The 25629-nt window shown below is 36.8% G+C and overlaps 3 protein-coding genes and 4 non-coding genes across 8 annotated transcripts; 5 read left to right on the top strand and 2 right to left on the bottom strand.

Moving 5' to 3' along the window:
- The first annotated feature begins 6008 nt into the window (after positions 1–6008).
- Positions 6009–7763, top strand: LOC110762516 (phosphoglycerate mutase-like protein AT74H). Of its 2 annotated transcripts, XM_021965167.2 has the most exons (5): positions 6010–6739; positions 6829–6948; positions 7024–7237; positions 7326–7406; positions 7498–7763. In XM_021965167.2, exons 1-5 carry the CDS (start codon positions 6196–6198, stop codon positions 7616–7618), a joined length of 1080 nt encoding a protein of 359 aa, XP_021820859.1. In that variant the 5' UTR covers positions 6010–6195; the 3' UTR covers positions 7619–7763. The 2 variants fall into 2 exon arrangements, with proteins under 2 accessions (XP_088109080.1, XP_021820859.1); XM_088252954.1 differs by lacking the exon at positions 7498–7763 and having other exon boundaries at positions 6009–6739; positions 7326–7410.
- Positions 7764–7894: 131 nt separating this feature from the next.
- TRNAA-AGC (transfer RNA alanine (anticodon AGC)) lies at positions 7895–7967 on the bottom strand. The gene has a single exon. It is a non-coding gene; the product is annotated as a tRNA-Ala (tRNA).
- A 120-nt stretch (positions 7968–8087) lies between these two features.
- TRNAA-AGC (transfer RNA alanine (anticodon AGC)) lies at positions 8088–8160 on the top strand. The gene has a single exon. It is a non-coding gene; the product is annotated as a tRNA-Ala (tRNA).
- A 107-nt stretch (positions 8161–8267) lies between these two features.
- TRNAA-AGC (transfer RNA alanine (anticodon AGC)) lies at positions 8268–8340 on the top strand. Its single transcript has one exon. It is a non-coding gene; the product is annotated as a tRNA-Ala (tRNA).
- A 107-nt stretch (positions 8341–8447) lies between these two features.
- TRNAA-AGC (transfer RNA alanine (anticodon AGC)) lies at positions 8448–8520 on the top strand. Its single transcript has one exon. It is a non-coding gene; the product is annotated as a tRNA-Ala (tRNA).
- A 388-nt stretch (positions 8521–8908) lies between these two features.
- On the bottom strand, positions 8909–12550 carry LOC110762501 (BTB/POZ domain-containing protein). Its single transcript, XM_021965149.2, has 2 exons — positions 10930–12550; positions 8909–10642 (listed from the first exon to the last, which is right to left on the bottom strand). The coding sequence occupies exons 1-2, from the start codon at positions 11917–11919 to the stop codon at positions 9701–9703; spliced, it is 1932 nt and encodes a 643-aa protein (XP_021820841.1). The 5' UTR covers positions 11920–12550; the 3' UTR covers positions 8909–9700.
- Positions 12551–21750: 9200 nt separating this feature from the next.
- Positions 21751–22637, top strand: LOC110762458 (brassinosteroid-responsive RING protein 1). Its single transcript, XM_021965101.2, has one exon. It carries the CDS (start codon positions 21874–21876, stop codon positions 22381–22383), a length of 510 nt encoding a protein of 169 aa, XP_021820793.1. The 5' UTR covers positions 21751–21873; the 3' UTR covers positions 22384–22637.
- The last annotated feature ends 2992 nt before the right edge of the window (positions 22638–25629 follow it).

The raw sequence follows: 25629 nt of genomic DNA, 5'->3' as shown, positions 1-25629 counted from the left end.
CCATATCTTCACTATTTTTTTCCATTTATTCCTACTTTGGTGGAAAGGGGACGAAGAAAAATAGCAATTTGGCACTAGTGTGTAGCGCATAAAGACGACCCACATGGAAAATTTTGTTGTGGTAGGCCAGCAGCCATAATATCAATTTATAAAGTCCGAAGCATAAGTTAAAAATGGCCCTTTTTTGTTTTCATAGCCGTTAAAATTAGACATCAAAATCTCCACCCAATTTTTGTTCTTGAATGGACTGTCAAGATCTGGTTGCATGCTATCTGGGGCAATAGCCAGAAACCAACCAAACAACAACTCATCCATATTGAAACAATTAAGGGTCTAGATCGATCGATCAATTTGTTAACAGATAGAAAGAAGCTAAGTCTACTACCCCTTTCTTCTTTTATAATACAAATGAAAGTGAAACAATGGAATTTGATGAAAACTCAACCTTAATGAATACACCAAAATATATTATTTTTTAGCACCTTTAAATATTAATGATCTAGTGGAGGTGCACCAGATTGTCTTAATTCTGATGTTAGATCGTTCGGTTATTGTAATCGCCCTTTTGTGGCTAGTTTGTATTAGCCTTTTGTGCTAGTGGCATTTTTGACTAAATTATGAATGCAATCTTAGAATTTTTCAATTTTTTTTTTTAATGATTTGCATGTAACGGTAAGGAACAAACACCAGGACGCTATGACCAGAGAAATCTTAGTTTCTTTTCATCTTTTTAGTCCATGCATTAATGATTTTGAATTTTGGCTTTGAACATATTGGGGAAAAAGAAGGAGGTTTCTTGTTATTGTAAAGCATGTACGCAGTGAAGTGGAACTTTCGTTTGTGAATTAAGTACCACTACCTTTGTGATTCAATATCAATTATTATCTCTAAATTAAGATCCTGTTTGAAATTGTTTTTTTTTCGCCAAAAATCAGTTTTACTTTAAAGAGGTTTTCCACCATTATTAAGTATGTTTTTATTGCCCAATTGCATTTGCTTAAGGATCTAACAACAATATGAAGTAGATATAAAGAAAAGAATTGGGGGAAAAGTGCAACTTGGTAGGACCAATTCAATAATATAATTAAAGACAAGGTCAGCCGAAAAGAATTTTGCATAAAGGGCAAAGGTAGATTGAACTCGGAAGAGAGCAATGACATTGGGCAAAGAAGATGAAGGAGATGACATTGAATATTAGTATATCCTCACACACTTTTTTTATATACATATAGATAAATATATAGAGGTGCACACCATAGAAAACATTCTCCTAGGAACCCAATTGATGTTTAACTTTTATAACAAACATACAAAGATGAGAAATTTTACCATATATCTAACGTGTTATGCTCTCATAGTATAAATTATGAACTATATATTTGGACATGATTTTATCTTTTCAACAATCATAACTTTCGATGTAACAAATTAGACTGTCTAATAAGAGAAACGTGTTTGTTTAAAATGTGTGACATGTATTAACATAATTGAAATATTCACATTTAAAAATTAATATATTGTCAATATATATAACAATCCAATGATATCGATTCATTTCATTGCATATAGAACTTCGGAATGTCAACCCAAATCCAAGTTTTGCTTCATTAATTTATATTTTCCTTGACAGAGAGTTTCTGACGGGTATATATGTTTCTATCTAGTGCCCTACTTCCATACATCTTATGTTTTTGCAAGCTTTCCAGTGAAAGCCATTTGTAATTCTAAAGGATTGAGATTGGCCAAAAAAGAAAAAGGGAAAACATTTTTAGTATGCGACATTTCTCATGGTGTCGTTCTCATACAGACGACTCCAAAAATGACATGCAGACTAGATCAATTGTTTTGGTTTCCACAAGAAAATTATACAGATTTCATTTCCTTTGTGGCTTCCTCCATACAAAAGAATTGATATTCCATTTACATTGAAATGAATTTTCTGATATGGTTTGATTTAAGTGCACGGCTAACCTGAATTCTTACTACGTGCATTTACCATTGATGGCGTAACATGCTGTGAAAACTTTAAATTTGGTGTAAGGTTATACTACCACCATCTTGATAAATGAGGACAAGTAGAAAGCATCAATATTCTTTCTTTATATGTCTTAGATACACATCTTTCGCTAATATGAGACTCGCTTTAATAGATTCATACTATTAATTAACCTAGTTAAATTTATAACACCACGAGACAGTATAGTAGACCGACACTTACATAACCCAACAACCCAAAGGGCACCAAGATAAGATGGTTTGAACAAGGTCAAAAAGGGCACCAAAATATTTCTTGCTTTTCCACAACGTTCAAATACCTTAAGCCAAAAAGGAGTGTGGATCCGTGTATGTGAACGCTAAACAAATATCATATTTTAGCGTGGAGAGAAAAATGCTCCATTATTCTTTACATACATACACTTTTGAAGACCACAGAAACAAAACAAATGAAAGAGATAGAGCACTTAATAACAATACATCAGCTTTTCAATTTTGCACGTTTGACTGCAGATACAATCAAAAGATCAGGGCAAGTTTTTCGAGTCCAAGAACTCTGTGACTTGCTAATAATTTTTCGTTGACTGATCAATTCAAATGCAGCAAAGATTCAACTTAAGATATATCACGTTTTTGTCATACCCTAAATGTTGCATTGCATGAAGTGTAGTGATGTAAAACACATTGCCGAGTTGATCGGGGGACATTATTACTTGTAGGGTTATCGTTCAATTTCCCTATATTTCTTATATCTCGCTGCGTCATGTAGCCCATAAATAAAATTACAAATATCTTAGAAAATCACCTTCTTCTTTTTTCTAAGATATCAAAGAAAAAAAAAAGATATGTAAAATATTTTTTCTTTGTAATTGCAAGATGAGTCAGCAACAAGACTAAAGTCAATAAAAATGACAAAAACCCAAAAGAAATAAGTAGCCTTTAGCTTCTTGTCTGATTTGCAAATCTGTCTCTTAACATGTAGACTTGTTTCGTTTTTTTCTCTCCACCCTTACATTGTTGATGGTTGAGCTGAATCTCACTAATAAGTTAATTTAGCTTGCATGTATTATCTTGGATATACTAATCTTTTTGGGTTGGCAATCACAACAAGTTTCTTAAGAGACCTTGCTACCCTTGTTATTGGATGATTATTATTCAAATTAACCTAATTATCCAACGAAAGCTACTATTTTCTGTATATATAATAATACTTATTTTTCAAATTAATTTAATCATATATTATTTGTTTGTATTTTAACGCAAGTGGGCTGCTTGACTTGAGCTCTTGGTTTCTAACCCTCTTCACACTCCTGTTTGGAGCTCTCTTTAATATTATCATTTCTTTTGAGTACTGCTTTGCTCATCAAATTTCTTCACCAAACTATGTTTATCAAATATATGGTAGTGTTTCATTCGATTCAAATGTAGCCTCATTTATTTTCAACAAGACATCAAGCACATAGATCGGGACATCATTTGATGAACAACTCTGGAATTAATTTGAAGGTACTATTATTTAAATTTATCAATTTCCGCATTAGCAACAATATCAATTTGAAGTTCTTTTTTGTACATTTTTATGTAACAACTAGTTCCTGGTCTAGTGGTATTGCTTTGCTCTTCCCAATATGAAAAGAGTAGATCCCAAATTTGAATCCTCTTTTCTTTGATAAATATCAATGTCTTTTATATGTTTAATCCTATATATTTTTTTTAGAACCTTTTCTATTGAAATGGGCGATAATATACTAAACTCACACACACTACACGGATGCTAGGACTCGAACCCAAAACCTTGCCTAGAGGAGCAATTGCTCTAAACCACTACACTAGTGGGTCTTTTGCATCTTGTATTTTTTATTCATAGGCATTGTGCTAATTCTAGCTATAAATTTCCTCTTAACGGTTTCTGGTTTCATAATAATATGTCTTAGATTAACATCCCCTAATAACCTTTTTATTTACTTTTTGTGTGTTTAAGCTGGGTAGAAACTGAAACCTAAAATATGCATTACTGTCTACATTAAGCATTTTGTCAAAAATCCCAAGGGTCAATCTTGAACTACTTTATTCATTGTTTACTAAGATGAGAATTCAAATGGAAAGTTCTTGTTTGTTGCTACTTATACTCCTACATGCTAGCTCCTCTAAATAATCGAAAACATCTCTGTCAATGAGCATCACTTTTAGCAAATAAAAAGGGCACATAGCCTTTTCCAGAAGAGTTTTATCAAAATTATTTGGTGTTTTTACCATAATATATATTTATAGAGGTTTCCAATGCAACTTTTACACATGGAAGGCCTAGAACACAGCTTGCGTATATTAGAGACAAAAACAAGGTGCAAGAACGCATAGAAAACAATAAGGAGAGATTATAGGTGGTTAATTTTACAGCCCATGGTTTTCCCCGAGGCTGCTTCATCACTACACATAAACCTCCTACTTCTTTGTCACTGGGGTCTAGCCTAATAGAAAAAGACCTCGACTTACATACTAATGATCTCAAATTCGAACCTCCACACTGCACCTTAGCACAGTGTGCCACCAACAACTAAAAACCTCCTGCCCCTTTGATTTTTGACCAAGGAAGAGAATAGGGGGACCATTCTTTTGTCCTGACAAGGACAAGAAACCAATTGTGTTTTAGGGTGGTTTATTGCATATATGCATGTTGGAATAGTACCTTATCCCTTAGGGCACAACTGCCGAAGCAGGACCATGTAGATAGTGTGGAGGACAACCTAGACCAACCTTTTGAAGGGTTTCTAGGATTAGGTCCCATATGTTGATGAATTATTGTGGTAACATTATATACTTTATTTCCATGGACTGACCAAAGTTTAGTATATAGTATATATTTAGTCATGGTCAAGAGCTTGCTAACAAGAAATTCTTAGTCTACCCATATATCATGAATTTGATAATTAAAGTGTTAATAGGAGATTATGTTTGCTTAACGACTAGTCTATAGATTTTTTTGGTCTGGAGAATAGGACCTCATACCTAATCTTATAAAGGTGTAATATGTCTTTGTTGACTAAAGAATTTGGTTTCAGCCTAGGGATTTAAAATCGCCAACAAACATCGACTTGGGATTTTCAGAATCTCTAGAAGAAAGATATAAATGATTGGTTGGTGCTAATCGAACTTGCCCTACAACTTCCATGCGTAACAAATGTTTTGCACTGTTGACTAATATCACAGGCACCATCAACTTTTCTTAACCTGGAAAATGTACAGCCTCAAACCTAAGCCCAAAATTGTGTTCAAGGGCTTCCTCATGTTAAGGAGGGAACGGAAGCCCATAAAATATATAGATCCATACAAAATCAGGCCAACCTACTCTTACAAGCAAAAGGGTCCATCCATTAGACTGATTTTGCCTTTTTGTGTTTTTTAATACGAGCGACATCTAAACTACATGGGAAGAAAGGGAAGAGGGGTTTCACGCACACACATGTGCTATGAGGTTCGAACCATCACTGGTCTACAAGTCACTGTTGACTTATTTTCATCATTTTGGACATAACAAAAAGGAAATTAAATTTGGTTAAATTTGAAAGAACAAATAAAGAATTAAAGGCACCATAACAATTTCCTTCCTGTTTAAGTTTCCAAGAATCAAAATGGGATTATACCTGTTTTTTATTCTCAGTTCTTATGGACAAAAAATAATTTGCAGTGCAAATCAGAGCATGACCAACACTTAATAAGTCATCCCACGAGACAGGACAATCAACTGGGACCCAAAGGCACTATGCAGATTGGTCCCCTCCACCAGAAAGACAAAAGACGCCTTGCTGGGAGGGAAGCACCTTACTCTTTTTTTCCACAATCACTTCATCATCATGCCCTTCTGTTTCCACCAACAACCCTATCACAACAAAACAACAAAACCTGAAAGGGTCCCCTACCAATTTGCACCACATAAAAACTTATGCGTCAGATAAAGTTCAATTTATAATCGTACACGAAGGCTCTTTTGAAAATTGGCATTTGATTGATGTAGCTAAGATGGAAAATTTTGAAAGCTCCATCCTCAAGATTGGAACTGTTTTCTCTGAAATTATGAGGCTCAGAGGACCACTTGCCTTGGATTTGCAAGCTAAGAAATAAATAAATAAAATTTCAGCAGAATATTGCAGTATATGACTAGAAGTCTAGAAATTCTTCAATTAATGGTCAGTGCTGCTGCTCATGGCAATGGCTCAGTTTTGCTTCTCTGCTTCCTTGTGTTACAATTCTTGCTTCCCAAGAAATGCAACTCTTTCTCTCACACTTTGTAAGCCACTGAAAAATGGGGTATTTAGCTTCAACACAATCCAATGTTGTACGAGCCAGAGGGAGGCCATTGAACATTCTGATAATGGGTTGGCTAGTTTTCCTGAAAAGCACTTGCATAGGAAGTCAGCTACTAGTACTAAAGCTCCCCCTCCTAGACCGCGCCGGATAATCTTGGTTCGACACGGGCAGAGTGAAGGAAATGTAGATGAGAGTGTTTATACAAGAGTTTCTGATCCAAAGATTGGACTGACAGAGAAAGGGTTGGAGGATGCTGAGCAATGTGGGAAGAGGATCAGGGAAATGATTGAGAAAGACAAAGTGCATAATTGGAAGGTCTACTTTTATGTGTCCCCTTATAGAAGGGGAGTTGAAACCCTAAAGGGTTTAGGAAGAGCATTTGAGCGCTCAAGAATTGCTGGCATGAGAGAAGAACCTCGGCTAAGAGAGCAAGACTTTGGTAAGTGTCAATTTACTAAAAACAATAGGAACACTACTTTTAACAAGGCTATGTTAACAGGACTTTGTTGCAATTTTTTCCATGAAAAGGGAATTTTCAGGACAGGGAGAAGATGAGATTAGAGAAAGCCATTCGAATGCTTTACGGTCGCTTCTTTTACCGGTTTCCTAATGGGGAATCTGCAGCGGATGTTTATGACAGGATTACAGGTATAGCTTCTACAATTTTGTCAATTTATTGATCAGTTTGAAATGTTAGGCCTAAGAACTCTTGAGACAATGCAGGATTCAGAGAAACATTGAGAGCAGATATCGATATAGGTCGATTTCAGCCACCAGGGGAGAGAAATCCAAACATTAACTTGGTAATAGTTTCACATGGCCTAACACTGAGAGTGTTTCTCATGAGATGGTACAAATGGACAGTGGAGCAATTTGAGAGGCTGAATAACTTTGGCAATGGAGGCGTGGTTGTTATGGAAAGAGGTTATGGTGGAAGGTAATTAATTAAATCCTCTGCTGCTGTGTTCTTTGGAATTGAGATTCAGAAGTTAAGCTGCATCTATAGAAAACTCTGATATCTGCAGGTACAGCTTGTTAGTGCACCACACAGAAGAAGAGCTAAGGGAATTTGGATTGACAGATGAAATGTTAAGTGATCAGGAATGGTAAGGCAAAATTTCATTGTAGTGAGGTCTCATTTCTGTTTAGTACTCTGAACTTGGTGTTTTTTTTTTTGGTGTGTGGGTTCTAATTCAGGCAAAAATATGCAAAACCTGGGGAGCTGAACTATGATTGCCCAACACTAAATTCCTTCTTCTCGCACTTCGACAACGATTGTGGTGATGAACATGAAAACAAAATCAACAGCAGCGAGTGAAGAAGATATATAGTAAGAAACAGCAGTTGCTTAGGATTTAGCTTAGGAGAAACTCTGTATGTGGTAATATTTGAAGTAGCATGTTGTAAATTGAACCTCAGAAGTCAGGAAAAAAAGAAATTCAAGTGTTTTCTTCGTCTTCTTATTTTTACAGAGAAGTTTAAACCAGAGAACAAACTCAAAATCCATGACAAATATGGAACATAATTCATAGAGGTTTTGCTGGTCAGAAAGTAAAGCTAAAACCGTTGGTAAAGCTTAAAAAAGAAAAGAAAATGGAGATGCGGGGTATCGATCCCCGTACCTCTCGCATGCTAAGCGAGCGCTCTACCATCTGAGCTACATCCCCTTTGTGAACGTTAAAATCCTTTTTGAATTTTTACCTGTGATTGCGATGTTTCCAACTCTCAATGTTTATTATTACATAACAGTTAAATAAAAAATATAAAACGGCTTAAGGTTTCAGGAAGGGGATGTAGCTCAGATGGTAGAGCGCTCGCTTAGCATGCGAGAGGTACGGGGATCGATACCCCGCATCTCCATTTTCTTGTCCTTTTTTGAGCTTTAACCAAACGTTTTTAACTTTACTGATAGAATAAATTATTATAACAGTAAACAAATATCTAAAAATGACTTAATCTTTCAAGAAGGGGATGTAGCTCAGATGGTAGAGCGCTCGCTTAGCATGCGAGAGGTACGGGGATCGATACCCCGCATCTCCATTTTCTTGTTCTTTTTTAAGCTTTACAAACGATTTTAACTTTACTTGATAGAAGAAATTATTATAACAGTTAAACAAACATCTAAAACCGACTTAATCTTTCAAGAAGGGGATGTAGCTCAGATGGTAGAGCGCTCGCTTAGCATGCGAGAGGTACGGGGATCGATACCCCGCATCTCCATTTTCTTGTTCTTCTTTTATTTACAAACGTTTTTTTTTTTTTTTGTCTGAACCATGAGGTGGTCCTGGATGGGCCCCAACTATGGGTGGCACCTTTAAGCCTTAACCACAACCCAGACTAATCCCCACTCACACCGGGTCGGCCCGTAAGGGGTAAAGTGTTGGCCAAAGTGGTGACTCCGTACGAGAGCAGGGATCGAACCCCTGACCTCTCTTAAGGAATGAGAGTGCCGAACCACTCACACCAACCACCTTGGTTATTTACAAACGTTTTTTAACTTGATAGAAATTAAGGTTTTTTTTCCTTTATTTTTTTATGAGAAACTCAGATTTTATTAATATAAAGAAGAAGAAAAAACTATATCAATACAAACACAGTGGACAAGCTGTGCATTCAAAGCCAAAGTAACATTGCAAAATATCTAGACTACCAACATAAAGAGAAATTTAAGAGACCTCCATTTTCCATTCAGCACGAATAAGCATGAATGAGACATCCCAAAATTCAAAGGAAACACAACTCCAAATGGATGTCCAAAACGGACTCCATCCCCCAAGTCCTCTGCTTCCCCTAGAATTTTAAAAAAACCCCTTGTTTCGTTCCATCCATATACCACCACACCAGAAACAAGCCATCAATCGATCCGTATTTCGCCACTTCTGAGCCACTCAATCAGTTATAGCTAAACCTAAGTCCAGAACTAACATGGTTATAGAAACCAGCATATTACAAAGTAGAGCATATAACAGGTTTAGTCCCACTGTTATATGCCAAAGACAAGTTAGCTAATAAACATTATTTTCAGAGAGAGAGAGAGAGAGAGAGAGAATCACTATTTAGATGTCACCCAATATAAATGATGTCCCATATAAGATGACTAGGAAGACCAAAATAAGTAACAAATCGAACCAAACAAGCAATTTCTGAATTTTATCCCAAAAAAATATGAACATTGCCCCGATATGCACCAATATGTCTTATCGTCTTCCCAACTAAACCTAGGTACATTCAGTCAAACCATAACATCATGCACCAATCTGAAAGCCAAATATCCATAAGGGGGTTCCAGCCATGGTTTTCAAAGTAAGAAGATCAAAAGATAACCAATTAAGAAGAAAGGTGAGTATAGCGACCCGAACCCAAGGGAACCATTTTCCCTGCACTGTGGAACTATTAACTTCTAAGAGTTCTCAATGGTTGCAGTTGTAATTCGTAATGGCCGTGACCTTTCCTGCTCACCATTCCGCCTCCAAAAGGCTCGCCTCCACCAAACTTCGAATCCTCTTTGTATATTTGGGCAATCTTCGCCGGAGTTCAAGAACCGATTAAACCAAGCCAGCAAAATTTCCTGTTGCCATGCTAAAGGCAGGGTAAGAATTGTGTTGCTTAGACCATCCTCGATTGAGTGCCTATCCAGGCCTTTTGACGCCCTCCTCATCCATGCAAAATCATCATAAAATGGCACCAACCAAGTACGTAAAAGCAAGAACCTCACATCCTTGGAAACCAATAGCTGCCCCTTCCCAAGCCCAACAAAGAGACGAGCAGTAACTCTGCTAACTTCATACCTATAAACTGCAGCCACTTTGGAATGTGCCTCAGATAATTCAGTTTGAGATGCCCATGTTTTTAAGAAATCCTCAGCAATCTGTCTGTCAATCAAAATATCCAAAATCCAATGCAAATTATCGGCTTGCCTTGCAATCTGCCCCACATCTTGCAAGTCTGACTCTGCCGCCCGAGAAAAATGGTGGCAAAGCAATTGCAAACACCCATCACAAGCTGAGTACAAGGACTCTTTTCGGAGATCATTATGAGATGAATTCTCACGAAGCATCTTTGACACCAATCCTTTCATCTCACGCCTTGCCTTCTCATCTTTTCCTTCGAGAACCACATGCAGAAGCTTTAAAAGAACTTCTTCATTGTCATTACCCTCTTCAGTTCCATTAGCAACTTCCACAGAGACCCTCTTCAGTACTTCCCCAGCTCCAACGCCTTCAAGGCGGAGCTCAAACATCAGTGATGCCACCTTCTCCTCTTCATCCTCAGCCCATGGGGCAGCTTCTAAGTACTCCAAACAAGATAAAACACCCGCATCGAACCCAATTGCAGCCGAAACCTAAAGCACGCGGAACACCCACAATGTCATCATTCACATCATCAGGATGTCCTTTTTGGCTTGCAATAAATAATCCAAAGACAAATTTAAGTTTAAAAAAGATACAAAGAAAGTTGAATTGAACAATTGGCTTTTGATCTATTTTCATTCCAAATACAAACCCACTCACCTAAAATTGTTCTAAGTATGTACCAAGCAAGCTACACTTTCTAAGCCATCAAACATAATATGCAACTTAATCAGAGAAAAATAGAAAATTAAACACAAAATAAAGATTAGAACTTTACCTTCAAAATGCCAAGCACTTTTGGAACATCCTCCTTCATTAACCTCTTCCTCAGATCCTTACAATACATCAACCTCAAAGCCTCGATATAAACCTCCACGTCATCACAATCCGCAATCTCCACATTGTACGGCGACGAAGACGACGTCGTTCTCTGCTGCTTGACCCACCTATCCGAGAGCTTCACCGCGAAGAACCGACTGTGCGCAACGAGAATCTGACGGTGCACATTCATCGACACGCTGAAACCATCTTTGGCGCTCAACGTGAGCTTAATGTCACTGCTCGACGGGTCGTTGAACTGGTTCCCGGGGCTCCGAGACCCCAGCAAGAGATCAGAAACCCTCTGCATCATCAACGCCTGCTTATCCTGGACCAAACCCACATGGGTTTTGCGCCCGCTTCCCGAACCGACGCCATTCTGGTGGATCTGGGGCTTGGGTTGGGCCATTTCGGGCTCGTTGGCCATCATTTCGAAAAGGGTCGGGCTGGACCGGGTCGTCTTATCGGGCTGCGGCGGCGGCGACATCGGGTTCAATAACCCGGCAGTGAGCATGCTATTAAATCTGGTGAAGCTGGAATTAAACGAGTCGTTTTGACCCGAGTGCCCATTAGTCAACGCGGGGCTGAAGTCCATGACCGGAGAGCGACTGCCCGGAGCGAATCGGATCCGGAACGAGGATGGCGAAGAAGAAGGAGATGGCCCAGATGGGCAAGCCTGAACCGGGTCGGATTTGTGATTCGGGTTACTGGGCTGTTGCTGGCGTGGCTGGACAGAGACGGGTTTCGAGTCTTTTAAGGCAAAACAGCACCAGGAGCTCTCTGGGGAGACAATGGTGGGTGGGTCGAGTTTTCGGGTCGGGTTGGGAGCAGGTGCTGGTGAGGAAGATAGATGGGTCTGGCGGCACCTGCGGCGTTTGGGTTTAGTTGGGTTTGTTTGAGACTTGAGATGAGTAGTGGTACTAGTAGTTGTGGTGGCTGCAGCTGCCATGAAATATTGAAAATCGCAAAAAAATGTAATGTGCCTTATAATTGTTGTTGCTGTTGTCCTTTAGTTTAGAGATGGGTCTATCCTTCTTTTTTTTTTTGGGGGGGTATATTTTTTCTAGTTTTCTTTTGGGTATTGACAAAGAAAGTGAATTAAAAATGGCGGTGTAAACGAGATGGATCAGAAGTAAAAAACATGAAAAAAAACAGCAATGAGAGACTGAGAAAGCATTAAGTTGTGTGAGAGAGAGAGAGAGAGAGGGTCCTAAATATCTGGCTTTGTTTGTCAGTATTGAGAGAGAGAGAGAGAGTTTAGAGGAGAAAGAGATGAAAAGCTGAGGTTTTTGTGATTTCTTTTTCTTGATGGCTCCGCTGAGAGCAAAAGCTTTGGAAGTGTCAGAATAAAAAAGAGCAAGAGAGGAGGGGGGGAGAAGAAGCATCGCACATAGAGCATAGGATGATTGGCCGGTTAGCCCCACAAAGTGTTTGGCTTTGGCTTTGGCTTTGGTTTTGGTTTCGATTTCTTTTCTTTTCTTTTCTTTGTGCAGCAGATGCTGATGCTGATGCAGAATCAGCAATCTTGTGACAATGTCTTTTGTGATTCATTGGTTGCTTCAATTGGTGATTGGTTTGATTGTGCTATGTGCCAGATGTTTGTTTTTGGTATTTGCTTGGTTTTGGCATCTGCTTGCCTGCTTCAGTTTTTTGGGCACTCCTTATGGGTTTATGGTCCCTTTGGGGCCATTGGGTGCTTCCATTTGTACAAAAGGGGTTTGATTTGTGATGATTTTTCAGACATGGGTTTCATGATGTCATATTCAATTACTCTTTTTGAGTCTCCCAAAAGGATAAAATATCTAAATGGGGTATTTCTGCCTGGCATGTTCACACAGTAATTTTAATTTTAATTCAATTAATAATGGCATTAAAGTAGGAACTTATTGTTGGGATTGCACTGTTTAAGCTGTAATAATTTAGATTATTGTTTTTGTTGGTGTATTGAATAATTCCTCTCTCTCTCTCCACAAAATTCATGTTGCACTTTAAAGCCTGAAAATGATTGAGAGTGACCAAGCAGGGGCTAGTAATATATCCACTATAACTGCACAAGGAGCCTAAAGTTTAAGCATATCTATAGGTCGGCATAAGCCACTCCCCAAGCAATTTGAAAAAGTTCATGGTCCATGAAACAATATTATAATTTTCCATAAACAGTGTCAAGTATATATCTGATGAACCCAATTTCAATGGTATTATTACACGTTTATATTCGAGAACCGAAAACTTACATCGGCACTTAACTTACTGTGTTAAATTTCAACAATAGCAACACTGATAGAAATAACCTATTATTTATACGAATTTCACATTTTAACAACGAGAGTGACAATGAAATGAGAAAGATAATTAGTGTGGAAGAAACTATCCATTAGCATGGTATGGAACCAAGATACCTTTAATTTGTTTCCAAGCTACGTGACATGAAAGTTCCATTGTATAATATATCTTTGACTTCAAAAGGGTTTGCAAACTTTGCATCAACAGGTGGAAGAAAGTGAAGGAGGGGGTGCTCAAATCACAAGTTAGATCGATTTATTTTATTAAGTTTGATAATTATAACGGAAAACGAAAAGGTTGTTCGATTATTATAAAAGATATACTAAACTTTTCCAACCACAACTCATTGTGTTCATCTCTGCTTTCACTTTACTTGATACCATGGCATTTTCTGGTTTCATCTGATGTGCCTCTCTCTCTCTCTCTCTCTCTCTCTCTCTCTCTCGTTGATATAAAATTTCCTTCAAAATCTCTCTCATGGGTGGCTCAACCAAACTCCTTGTCATGCTCTTTTTGCTTTTAGCTGTATAGAAAACACCATTGGAAAATTCCCTACTTTCTCCCCAAAAACAGAAGCAAGAAGGTAAGAATTAAACGAAGTCTTGGCCCACCCTAATAATTTTGGTTACCCACTATTCTTCTTTGACTATAAAGTAGAAGAGAAAATTACCAGGATAAAAATGGTGGCCTTCATTTTGGTAAATTGCATGATTTTGTGGAGTGGCAGAGGTTGAACAACTAGTATTAACTCTCATTGAAGAAATAAAGACAACCATTTTCTACATTCTTTATTTTTTGGTCAAGCATTTGGTTGGATGTGTCGAATCCATAAGAAGAGACTTCACTTTTAGCTTTTGCATTCGTATTTTTTCTATGGTGTGTTAAGACTTGTCACTTGAGAGCATAGACCTTTGTTTGTTGTCTTTTGCATATTCTAGCCTAAACCAACTATAAATCTTCAACTTTCAGACATCATACCAAATGTGTTGGCTGATGTTCTCGGGTTCTAATTTATATGGATTCTCTCATTTTTATATAAGGTTTAGTAACAGTACTCCATTAAAAGCGGTTACATCACTGGTTGTACATAATTATGTGACTATCTCTTATATCATGTGATACGATGAAAAAGATAATCATGTAAGGTTGTGTTTGGTATGCCTCATTGGATTGGACTAGCTTAAGTAACACTTGAAACCCATGTTTGGGAAGAGAAGAAACTAACTTAAATGAGATTATACAATCCAACAATGAAGAAAAAAACTCTCACTCGCTCCTCTCTAATATAGCGAAGTTGAAAAGCGGTTCACAAAATAGCACCCTTGTTAAATAGAACACGCGAGTCCAAACTAAATCAATTTCTGGTCGGAAGAGAGAGAGAGAGACAAAGCGACGCCGACTGAACGAGAGAAGATGGCGACTAAATGCAAAAAGAAACCTTAGATGTGACGCACGGCTCTCCTTTCGTAGCTAGAGAGCAACCCATTCTTTACTTGCCTAATGCTGATAGATTGCAATACCTTACTTCCTCGAGTTATGTGCCATATTATACTAACTTTTGGATATTCATATAAAGATGTGGGCTGCATCATTTGACATTATAGACGGGTACGTAGTGAGTTAGAAATTAGGCCAGAAAATTGGATCTGAGTGGGCTTCAAGGCTAATTGTGAGTGGTGGGATGGGAACAATGGATTGGGCTAATTTACTTGTAATTTCATTCAAACTTAAAATCAGTGGCTGCAAATACAAGTTTACCAATTGGAAAATGTCTCAAATCATTAATCGAAAGGGAGGAGAGAATTTGAGTGCAATTTGGATTCTGTTTGTAAGGTTGTGTGTGTGATTTAGGGTTGTAGAAAATCGTTACAGTTATTTGTTTAATAGTGAATTTTCAATCTCCCTCTTCCGTAGATGCTAGAAGTTCATCACTAAACCAAGCTTTTCCTTTTTCTTTCTTACTTTTTTTAAAAAAATCTTTGCTAAATATTTGGATACTTCTACTGTTTATTATGTGTGTGTCTTTTCACAGTATTAAAGAAAGATGATCATCGGCCATGGAAAAAAAGGGAAAGAGGATGTTTATGCTGCATGTAAGACGAGGTTATAGCTTTAGTGGTAGAGCACTTATCTCTACACATTTATAACAAAATTTCATAATTCAATTATTTTCTTCTTCTAGTAATAAAAATTTATATCCATCATTCACAACTGGTTTATACCCACAATCAAATTGGGATGAATTACCTAAATTTTACCACCGTTAATTGGTAAGTAAATAAATTACAATTTACTCCACTCATAATTATATATGTCATCAAATGGGCTGGGCCTACAGACTTGTTAATCTTCGAAACCAAGAGCAAAATAGTTACCTTTGCCTACAATTTTATTTGATGGGGCAAAAAGAAATGAGGTCCAAAAAGAAGCCAAGGCCAAGGCAATAAGGAAAACATTTTAAGATTGGGCCCAAGACTCCTTAGAGTTTTACTTTCTTTTTCTTGTCTTTTATTTTTTTGAATAATATGATGGTGGTGGTCCAGTATAATTGTTAGGGAATGTGCTCTTTGGGTTTGTATTACTAAATGAAAACAAATTTTTTTTTTTTTAATACAAGCGATAATCTAAATTATAAGGATTTTTCACACACACTACTAAGATGTCGTCAAGCTTCGAACCTAAGATCATTAGTCTGCAAATGAATACTATTTTTCACTGTGCTAGACCCGTCGGCAATGAAAACCAAGAATTCTAAAGTTTGGTAGTTCCTTGTCCCCTTCTTATGGATCAGGGCAGTAATGTAAATTGGACAATGATCTATCACTGAAATTTGACCTTAAATTTGTTGCAAATTCACATAATTATACTAAGACCCACATTACAAAATAAAAAAATTTAAAAATTGAAATTTGTAATTATTTTGTCTTGATGTTGATTAACCTTAAAGAAAGTGTCACATGATGGGCGCCAAAAATGGATTGTGACCAAAATATTGTATTTGTAATTATTTGTCATGACTCATGATGATGATTAAGCCTAGCGCATGTTTGGAAGTTCTTTTTAGCAGCCTTATGAAAGCATTTCTAAATAATATAATAGCTTTCTCTATTATTTATTTATTTGCTGTGATGATAGGCTTAGGCTGATAGCAATACCTTTTAAGTCTTTAACAAAATATAGAGTGGAAAATGACTGAAAGTAATTTATAATTAATTAAGCCTGTAATGACCGTTAAACAATTCATTATAGGAAAATACTTCCCTCCTTACTAAGTAAGTAGGAGCTCTTACATTCCTGTCAATCGCAGTGTAACATGTGAGTATCTCCTTACCGGTAAGGAGGCAAGTAGTATCCTTCATTAGTAGTAGTTGAATATATATTTGCTTCTTTTTCCCTACCTTATCTTTCTAGCTGTTGAAATACTATTTAGCACTAGAATATTACACAAGTTTTGGACCCCATTTCAAGAAAGCTTTATTCAATATATAGTACCGGAAATCAGCTGCAGTACTTGTGAATGTTAATTAGCTTCTGAGTTTGAAGGCAATCACTGTAAATTAGGATTTTGCCAAACATTTTGCAAAATTACTGATTAAGAACAATAGTGTTTGAGTTTTGAGACAGTTTTTGTTTTGTTTCTTGAAAAAGAAAACTCTTATAGAGAAGAAAAAGTGTCATTTTCGTTGACAAAAAGAAGACAATCCACCATTATTTAGTGAACATCACTACCACCACAGTATGTATCGTTTGATGAGTTTGATTTAATTTATCAACGAATTCAATAAATCAAAAATATCCGACATACATACAATACAATGTGATAACAATATTTATCGTATAATCACTTACCAATCACACGTATCAAGTAAATCTGAATAGTTTTACTCATATGAATCCAAAAGCACAATATTTGGGTTTATACATGGCTTGAGAGTCACATGTAGAGCTTAGATCGATGGCTAGATGTACAAAAAAACATTCCGGGAGGAGTAGCGTTAGGTACAAAAACACCAGACATGCCCACATGCCAAAGATGACCCACCATTCTGACTACTGTCTCTGCTAATATCGTTATCTTTGATTACAGTCGGCCATCAAGATGTGAGTCTGGCAAAAATCTCCCTTGGGGTCTTAATTCTTTTTTATCTTCTTTCTCCGAGTGCTTCTCCCACCCAACAACCTAAGCCCTAGAAACCTAACCTTTTTTTTCACATCATACTGTAGTAACTAGCTCTAGCTAATTAGCTAGGCCGAAAAGATTAGCACTTAGCTCAAGAGAAAGTGGTTTTTCCATTAGCCAGCAGAAAGAGAGATTCAGTTTGAACTCATTAACCCATTTTGATCATCATGTATTTTTTATAGCCATTATCACACTTCTAGTTTGTCATCTCGTACTATAAATTTATAGAAAAAGTGTCGGATGATAAATCGGGAGCGTAAATATCATTACTCTAGCAATAGCTAAATTACATATGCTCATACCCAATTTTTTTTTGTCATCCCAAACAAATCATTCATTGGAATAAAATTTATAAACAAAATTCGCAACATTTTATCAAAGCGATACTGAGTGAGAAAAGAAAGAAGATAAACTGAAAGTGAGAGCATTTAGCATTAAAAAAAAAGGATAGGTTAGGCACAAAGAAGGACTACTATTAGACCTCACTAATAATGGCAAATGAAGACAATGTAACACATTATTGCCATATGTTTGATTAGTTATAGGCTTATAAATAGGGGCCCTTCCCCAAGAAATTCCACCAAAATTATTTTAGAGGTTTGTTTGTTCCACAAGCAAAACGTGGGTATACAGTAAAGCTGCGAGCAATCTCTGCTAAAAGCAAATCAACATGGCACAGGCACTTGTCTAAAGGAATCCATATGCAGCTTGTGAGCAAGCAGCTGTGCCCTAGCAAGCTCATCTAGCTCATCCTCTGTCTTTTATAATTAACCAAGTGCAGGCCAAGTAGGTTCAAATCAAACCTAGCTGGAAGGGGGTGAAAAAACAGAATTAAAAAAACAATAATTAAGATTAATTAGTCATTTTCAATAATCATCATGCACTCACATGTCAAATTGAGCTTGACCCCAGAAGACCGTTTTGCAAGTTGGTCCTAATTGTCCCATTAAATATAAGTTTTTTTCTTCTTCTTTTTTAGTTATTTTTCATGACATTGTGTAGACATTTTCTGACAGGCAAGGTTGGATGAAATTCGATCTTATAACCAGCCAGTAGACAAGTCTGTGATGCTTAGTTAGCCCTTGTGGCAGGCAATTTCTGCAGAGATGATCATAGTTTTTTTAATATATGCTATAGGGCAAGATTTGGCACTAACCCCGTACAGATCATGTTTTTTAAAACATGATCCCTGACTGATTAAATTAAATAATGTGCAAAAAAGGTACACTCTTGCTTGAAAGTACAAGATGCTTAGAGTTAAATTAAGGCCATCATTGTTGGATTTAGCTGGCCTACCTGCATGCTAATCTGATCCTAATAGGGCCAAATGAATGCCAGTGAGCTCACCAAATTGCCTACTACTAGTCTACTCCTGTGCCTCAATTGAATTGGGACCTTTCTCTCTCCCTAGCTAATGAAGTTGGGATTGTTTTTCTTTTTTTTTTGATGAAAAGTTGGGATTGTTTTTCTTAATCAAACTTTAACAGCTTGAACTTTTAGAACTACAGCTTAGGGTTAAAAGTTGAAACGTGCATGAAAAGTAAAGCATTACCAAACGAGGTTGCAAAATATCAACAAATTCATGATTTCAATACTTGGCTTGAATTCTTTTTTTCAAAAGTAATCTCCATCATGAAGTTGCAAACCATATACATAGTCAATGAGTGTATAGTCACAGGAAGTAATTAAATCGACGACGGCATTCTAGCACTAAGATACTCAAAAATGGAATCTGCACACGTGATTCACTGATAAAATGATAAGCATCCAACGCATTAAACTCATACGTTCTAGATTTGAATAATTATGTAAAGAAAATCAGATCCATTTCATGGATCACATGAATGAGATAGATGGATGTACATGGAATATGAGAAGCACAAATATCACAAGCAACAAGCCCCATTATTTGAGTATCATAATAGACAGATGGTAAGCAATAGGTCAAGGGTGAAGGGCATGTTCGGATACAAAGACAGAGAATGAGACAAGAGAAGGGAGCAAAGGTGGTGACTTGGTGTCGGGGTGGGTGAGGTGAGTTGGCCCCTACCAGGCTTAATCCTCTCTCTATCTCTCTTTCTATATATATTATATGAATATGGGGGGGGGCATATGGAGTTTTATGGTGACTGTGTTTGAATGTGTCTGTTGGGCCACAGATGTCTTGGATGCATAGGACACAAGTGAGAGGGAGTTTTGGAGAAATAGGAGCTGGGTGCACCCCCACCCACTTGGGCTCAAATGTTGCCACGCCTCCCTTTTCTTTTCTCTGCATCATCCAGATTCCAGCCCATCCTGCTTGGATGGTTGGCCTGCAGGCCTCTCCTCTCCCCACCCACCCCCAAGACCACCGCCTTTGTCAGATCCTCTGTCCTCTCTCTCTCTCTCTCTCTCATGAAAGAAGAATTTTTTGATTTTCATCACTTTATATATGATTGGCCCCTTCCAAGCAATTGTTACTGTTATCGTTCTGACTGACATGTAATCAAAGAGCCACTACTAGAATTATGGCAGGGAAAGTCTTGGTTACCAAAAACCATTTTTCACGCTCCCTTCTCTTAGGGTACAAACCTTTTAAGTACATTTCCTATTTAGAGCGTCAATTATTTACTAAACTCACATACACTACACGGATGCTAGGACTCGAATCCATGATATTTTCTTGGAGAGCAATTGCTTCAAATCACTACATTAGTGGGTCCTTTGTGAAGAAGTGATTAGATATCTAGCATATATGGTGTGAATAGGACGTTTGAGTTTACAAATCAAATTCATGCCCGTGTCAGATAACGAATATAGAACATTTAAATTTGCAGAAAATTATACAACTGTACGTTACGATATATTTATTGGCATGCATTATGTGTGTGGACGTGAAGAGAGAAAAGAAAGTGATGGATACCTCAAGGTCTGTCTAAAATCAAAGGCATAAGGTCAGTTGATGTATTGGTGGTGCCCCCATTTCCCATCCCATTTAAGATGGGACAATGACACCATGATTTGTCAAAGCACCAAATATGATCACCAATAGCTAGTCATGAGACTCATCGCACTTACCAGCTCTTATGCATTCCCCTTATTCATTTGATTTGTTAATGTCTAACCTGTTCTGAGGGGACTTCTAAATTAAGGGATGCCACTTCAAGTCTATGACATTTCAGCACCAAAACTATTGTATGCTTATGATGCTCGGTATTTTAACAAAGTTGGAGTGTATTGATAACATGTACGTCGGTACAGAAATGGATGAACTAATCATATTGCCGTATTTTTTTCACTCTAAGATACCTCACCAACCATCAAACCATGTTAAAGGTTTTAGCCGGTTACCACGTTATAGCTTTACTAAAACTTAATTAAGCAAGAAAATTTGGCTTAACTATATCCACTAACTTCGTATTCAAGGGGACATAATCTTTGGCATAAATCTAGTTTAAGTGAGTGCCGCTTTGATAAATCCATTTCCAAACTATGAACCCTATCGATGACTCTGAAACTTTGCCGTCAAGAAACCCATCAACATAAATTGTTTGTTTCTGATAATATTCTCACATATCTTTTATCAGTTAGGGGCCACGACAAATGTTTCATGGACATGCCTCATTCAAATCGCAGGATTTTTTGTGATCATTGTTCCCTGTACTCAAAGGGCACGTTATTCATAGTCCAGGAGTTATCTATGCAGATTTTTCTTCGACTAATTCACTTCATTAGAAAATTAATTCCTAATAAGACTAAAATTAGTTGTTGGCTCCCATTATTTTGGGAGAGAGGAAAAACTAAACAAAATGGAGGAGGAGAATTCTAGCACTTTCAAACAAAATGGCTCCCATTAATTTGGTTATACCAAACATTATGATTATCAAAGGTTTATCCAAAATTTCAACAACCGGATTCGAACACGGTACGTGGAGTGTGCGTTAAATCTTTTGACAAGTGAAGCTACTTGTCTCTTAAATTACAAATTACAATTTATTAACCTAACAAGTCCTACCTGCGTTGATTTGTGAAACCCAATTTAATTATATTTTAATTTAATCAAATTAAAAAGACCAGGGTCTATATGTTTTAACATCATCTTCTTGAATCTTGTCGTGTAAACAACTGTAATCTTGTTTTATCTTGTAATGAATATGATTAATTAATTAATTAAGGAGAGGCAAAAGCTTTTTTAACCTCTTCTGTATGTACAAAAAATAAATGTGAATACGATTTGGCTCTGTAATTCTCCACAAACTTGGAGGCCATTAATGTCATTCAACCACAACTCTCAATCCTCCTCATCCATGGCTTCTATATAACCCTTCCTCTTCCTCACTCCACACCCTCTGTCTCTCTATACCTACCCCTCTTTCTCTCTCTAAAATCTCCACAAAACACAGAGAATTAAGCAAAGCACACTCCATAAGAAGCTCCAAGAGCTCAAAGCTCAAAGCTTTAATGGGTTTTCCGGTGGTGGGATACACAGAGCTCTTCCTCCCAAAGCTCTTCATCCATACTCTCTCTCTTCTGGGTCTCATCCGAAAACTCATATCCACCTTCTTCTCCTTACTGGGTCTCCGAGATTTCATCGAACCCGACAATGCCTGGGCCGACCCGCCCATCCCATTCCCCGAGTTCCACTCGGCGTCGGCCATTCTGATCCGCGAAATCCTGCCCGTCGTCAAGTTCTCGGACCTGGTCGACCCGCCCGAGTCGTGCGCCGTGTGCCTGTACGAGTTCAAGCGCGAAGACGAGATACGACGCCTCACGAATTGTCGTCACATCTTCCACAAAGGGTGCGTGGACCGGTGGGTCGGGTACGACCAGAAGACGTGCCCGCTTTGTCGTACGCCGTTCATATCGGACGATATGCAGGGCGATTTCAATGAGAGGTTTTGGGCGGCTTCTGGGATCCCCGATTTTTATGACGATTTTTATCCCTACACCGATAGTGGTTTAGATTTGTAGCACAAAAACCCGAGAGAAGAACGAGAATCGAACTCCAGTCACATCTACAACCACAATTCCATTTCGAAATTGAGTTGAGTCGAATTCTAATGTTCGTGGTAAATTTTTTTTTACCACGAAGTTCATGTAATACTGTGTAAATATAGGAAATTGTTGGATAAAGAAAAATGGGAAATGAAATGAGGATCGAGTACAATGCCATGAGATAGTTTTGTACAGTTTATTGTTTATTTATTTTATTTTTCACTTTTACAGTTGTGACTAAGATTCTAAAAGGTTAAAATATGATTTTGGTGATGTGTTATTTTAATTGATTTGGTCAGTTTGAAATGGGTGTGTGATACTCTCATATGGAGTCACCATTTTGGCCAGCACTTTACCCCTTATGGGCCGATCCGGTGTGAGCGAGGATTAGTCTGGATTGTGGTTAAGGCTTAAAGGTGCGACCCATAGTTGGGGCCCATCCAGGACCACCTCGCGGTTCAGACAAAAAAAAAAAAAAAAAAAAAAGGGTGTGTGATAAAAATTGGTGTAGGGTTAGTTTGGGGTTTGGCGTGTATATTGTAAATCATTAATTTTGGGGAGTTTCACTAAAATACCCAAAATGTGGGCTGAAATTATAAAAATACTCAATACCCAAAACACTTTATAAACATACCCAAAACTCATCATTACACACACTCAAAACCCATTTATAAACATACCCAAAACCCATCATTACACACATACCCAAAACCCATTTTGAGTATGTTTCTATATTTAAATAGTGCTTTGGTATTTTTATAAATACATATCTAGAATTGGGTATTTTTATAAATATCTCTTAATGGTATTATGAAATGGAGCGTGACATTGTCAGTTGGTGGGTTCACATTGGATAAAATTTAGATGTGAACACTTGTCACTATATACGAAAAAAATGGAGATTTTTTGTTTTAATATTCATGTGATATCATCATCAGTTTCAGACTTCAAGGTTATATCTTTCCAGGTTTCCGGGAATCATTTTTCTTTTTGTTTCCCGGGAATCTTCTCTTTTTTTTGTATATCAATTTATAAAAGGCTTTTTATCACAAATGGTCTTTGATGTTTACGAAATTATCACGAATGGTCCTTGAGGTTTTTTTGTGACACTAATAGTCCTTAATGTTTGGACTTTTTATCACAAATGGTCTCTGCCGTCAAAAATTCTGTTAAGTGTATGATGTGGAAGATAAGTGGAGCCCACATGTACAATCACATCGTGACATGTGGATTAAATAAATAAATAAATATATTTTTTTTATGAAAATCCATTAAAAAACCATTTAGAGAGTAGAGAGAGAGAGAGAGAGAGAGAGGCTAAATGGTTTTTTAATGGATTTTCATTAAAAAAAAATATTTATTTATTTATTTAATCCACATGTCACAATGTGATTGGACATGTGGGCTCCACTTATCTTCCACATCATATACTTAACAGAATTTTTGGCGGTAGGGACCATTTGTGATAAAAAGTCCAAACGTTAAGGACTATTAGTGTCACAAAAAAACCTTAAGGATCATTCGTGATAATTTCGTAAACGTCAAGGACCATTTATGATAAAAAAAACCTTTATAAAATGGTTTTCATAACCTTGCACAAATTGTGCCCGCATGAACAAATTAGGTTTCATTTGATTCTTATTATTAAATTAATCTAATTTACGGAGGAGACGATGATTCGAACTTGGGTATAAGAAGGACGGACTCACTGTCCTGGCCAACTAATCTAACCCATGTATACATTCTATTGTGAGCTGTTATTTGACTGACAACGATATGCAAATTTGACGTTAAATGATTAGATGATTAAAGATTTGATTTTATGGGAGCGATTTATGAAAGTATTGAGTTGAAAGACTTGTATTGACTCATAAGCCACATGGCATGGAGAAAAGCCACCGCCTGTACATGATTTTCAAACAACAAGGGATTCTTAATACATACTCTTTATGTTTTCTTTTTAACAAAGAAATACCTAATGCTTCTAGATATATCTAATTTTTGTACATTTTTTCAAAGACCGCGTTAGGCTTTCGCTTTCTTTTTTCTTTGGCTGAACCCCACAAGTAATTACAATTCTTAATTGCAACATCACTTTCTTCAATTTGCATATCTTTATTTTTCTAATTTTACGATTTGTATATATTTATTTTTCTAATTTTTTCAATTTACATATCTTTATTTTTCTAATTTTCTTTTGTGCTTAGGGTTATTGTTGATATTCCATGCCAGCAATTTGAAGAGGTGTCCAAGATTCTTTTTTTTTCTTTCTTTCTTTTGTTTCCCTATGTTTGGTTTAGGTCGCGAATCTTTTGTACTCTTATAGAGTGCTTCTATTTTATAGAGCATCTGCTCCAATAAAATAAAACTGTTGAGGAAAACATGCTCCAATTTTCAAATACGTTTTTTTTTCTTTCTTTTTTTGAGTACATGTGATAGTCTAAATTATAAAATAGAGAGATTTCTCACACATACACAACTATGATGCAATGAGGTTTTGAACCTAAGACTTCTGGTCTGCAAATCAAGACCATTTTCCATTGGGCTAAACCTCGTTAGCTCAAATACCTTATTCTAAAACTAAAGGAACATTCCAAAATCTCATAATTATTTTTTTTTTAAAATAAAAATTATGCATATGAGTAATACTAGAGTCATCAAAAAATTTGGTTGTTGGCTCTTTGAGGGTCCAGACAATAATGTTATTATATAGTACAAGATATGTTACAGTCAGTCGCCCTTCTGATCTTGGAAAACTCCTTTATAATAAAATTATTTGTGTTCCTCTAATAGTGTGCAAGAAATTATTATAAAATATTACATAACAATTTTCAAATTTTTCTCAAATTTTAATCACCAACTTAGAACTTTAAAAATAAAACATTGTCACATCATTTAGGATTTAAATTTCGAATTCCGTTTTGATGTCTCCATCATTACTCCAACATTAATAGTATAATAATAGTAAAAGCTCATGGCTTGAATTAGTTTGACATGTTTTTCACCTTCATCGAATCCGCACAAAATGGTTTAATCATATACCCCATTTGCGTATAGAATACATAAGCGTCTGTTTCAAGTCACAAACGTACAAGCATATACATGGTATTTCCATATTATTTTTTTTTGGTGGGAAAAGAGAAAAGCCCACACGAAGACTAGTTTGATAAGTTGACAACTTGAAAACGAAATCAACACGCAAAAATTTGAAATATATGAAAA

The sequence above is a fragment of the Prunus avium genome, chromosome 5 (genome assembly GCF_965620075.1).
Source record: "Prunus avium chromosome 5, drPruAviu1.hap1.1, whole genome shotgun sequence".
Classification (NCBI taxonomy): Eukaryota; Viridiplantae; Streptophyta; class Magnoliopsida; order Rosales; family Rosaceae; genus Prunus; species Prunus avium.
This window is presented reverse-complemented; position numbering and strand designations above follow the sequence as displayed.

Coding starts and splice junctions, on each gene's coding strand:
- LOC110762501 (XM_021965149.2), bottom strand. CDS start 11,919: ATGGCAGCTGCAGCCACCACAACTACTAGTACCACTACTCATCTCAAG. Junction 10,643..10,929: donor AAGTGCTTGGCATTTTGAAG/GTAAAGTTCTAA, acceptor CGCGTGCTTTAG/GTTTCGGCTGCAATTGGGTT.
- LOC110762516 (XM_021965167.2), top strand. CDS start 6,196: ATGGCAATGGCTCAGTTTTGCTTCTCTGCTTCCTTGTGTTACAATTCT. Junction 7,238..7,325: donor GAAAGAGGTTATGGTGGAAG/GTAATTAATTAA, acceptor TGATATCTGCAG/GTACAGCTTGTTAGTGCACC. Junction 7,407..7,497: donor ATGTTAAGTGATCAGGAATG/GTAAGGCAAAAT, acceptor GTTCTAATTCAG/GCAAAAATATGCAAAACCTG.
- LOC110762458 (XM_021965101.2), top strand. CDS start 21,874: ATGGGTTTTCCGGTGGTGGGATACACAGAGCTCTTCCTCCCAAAGCTC.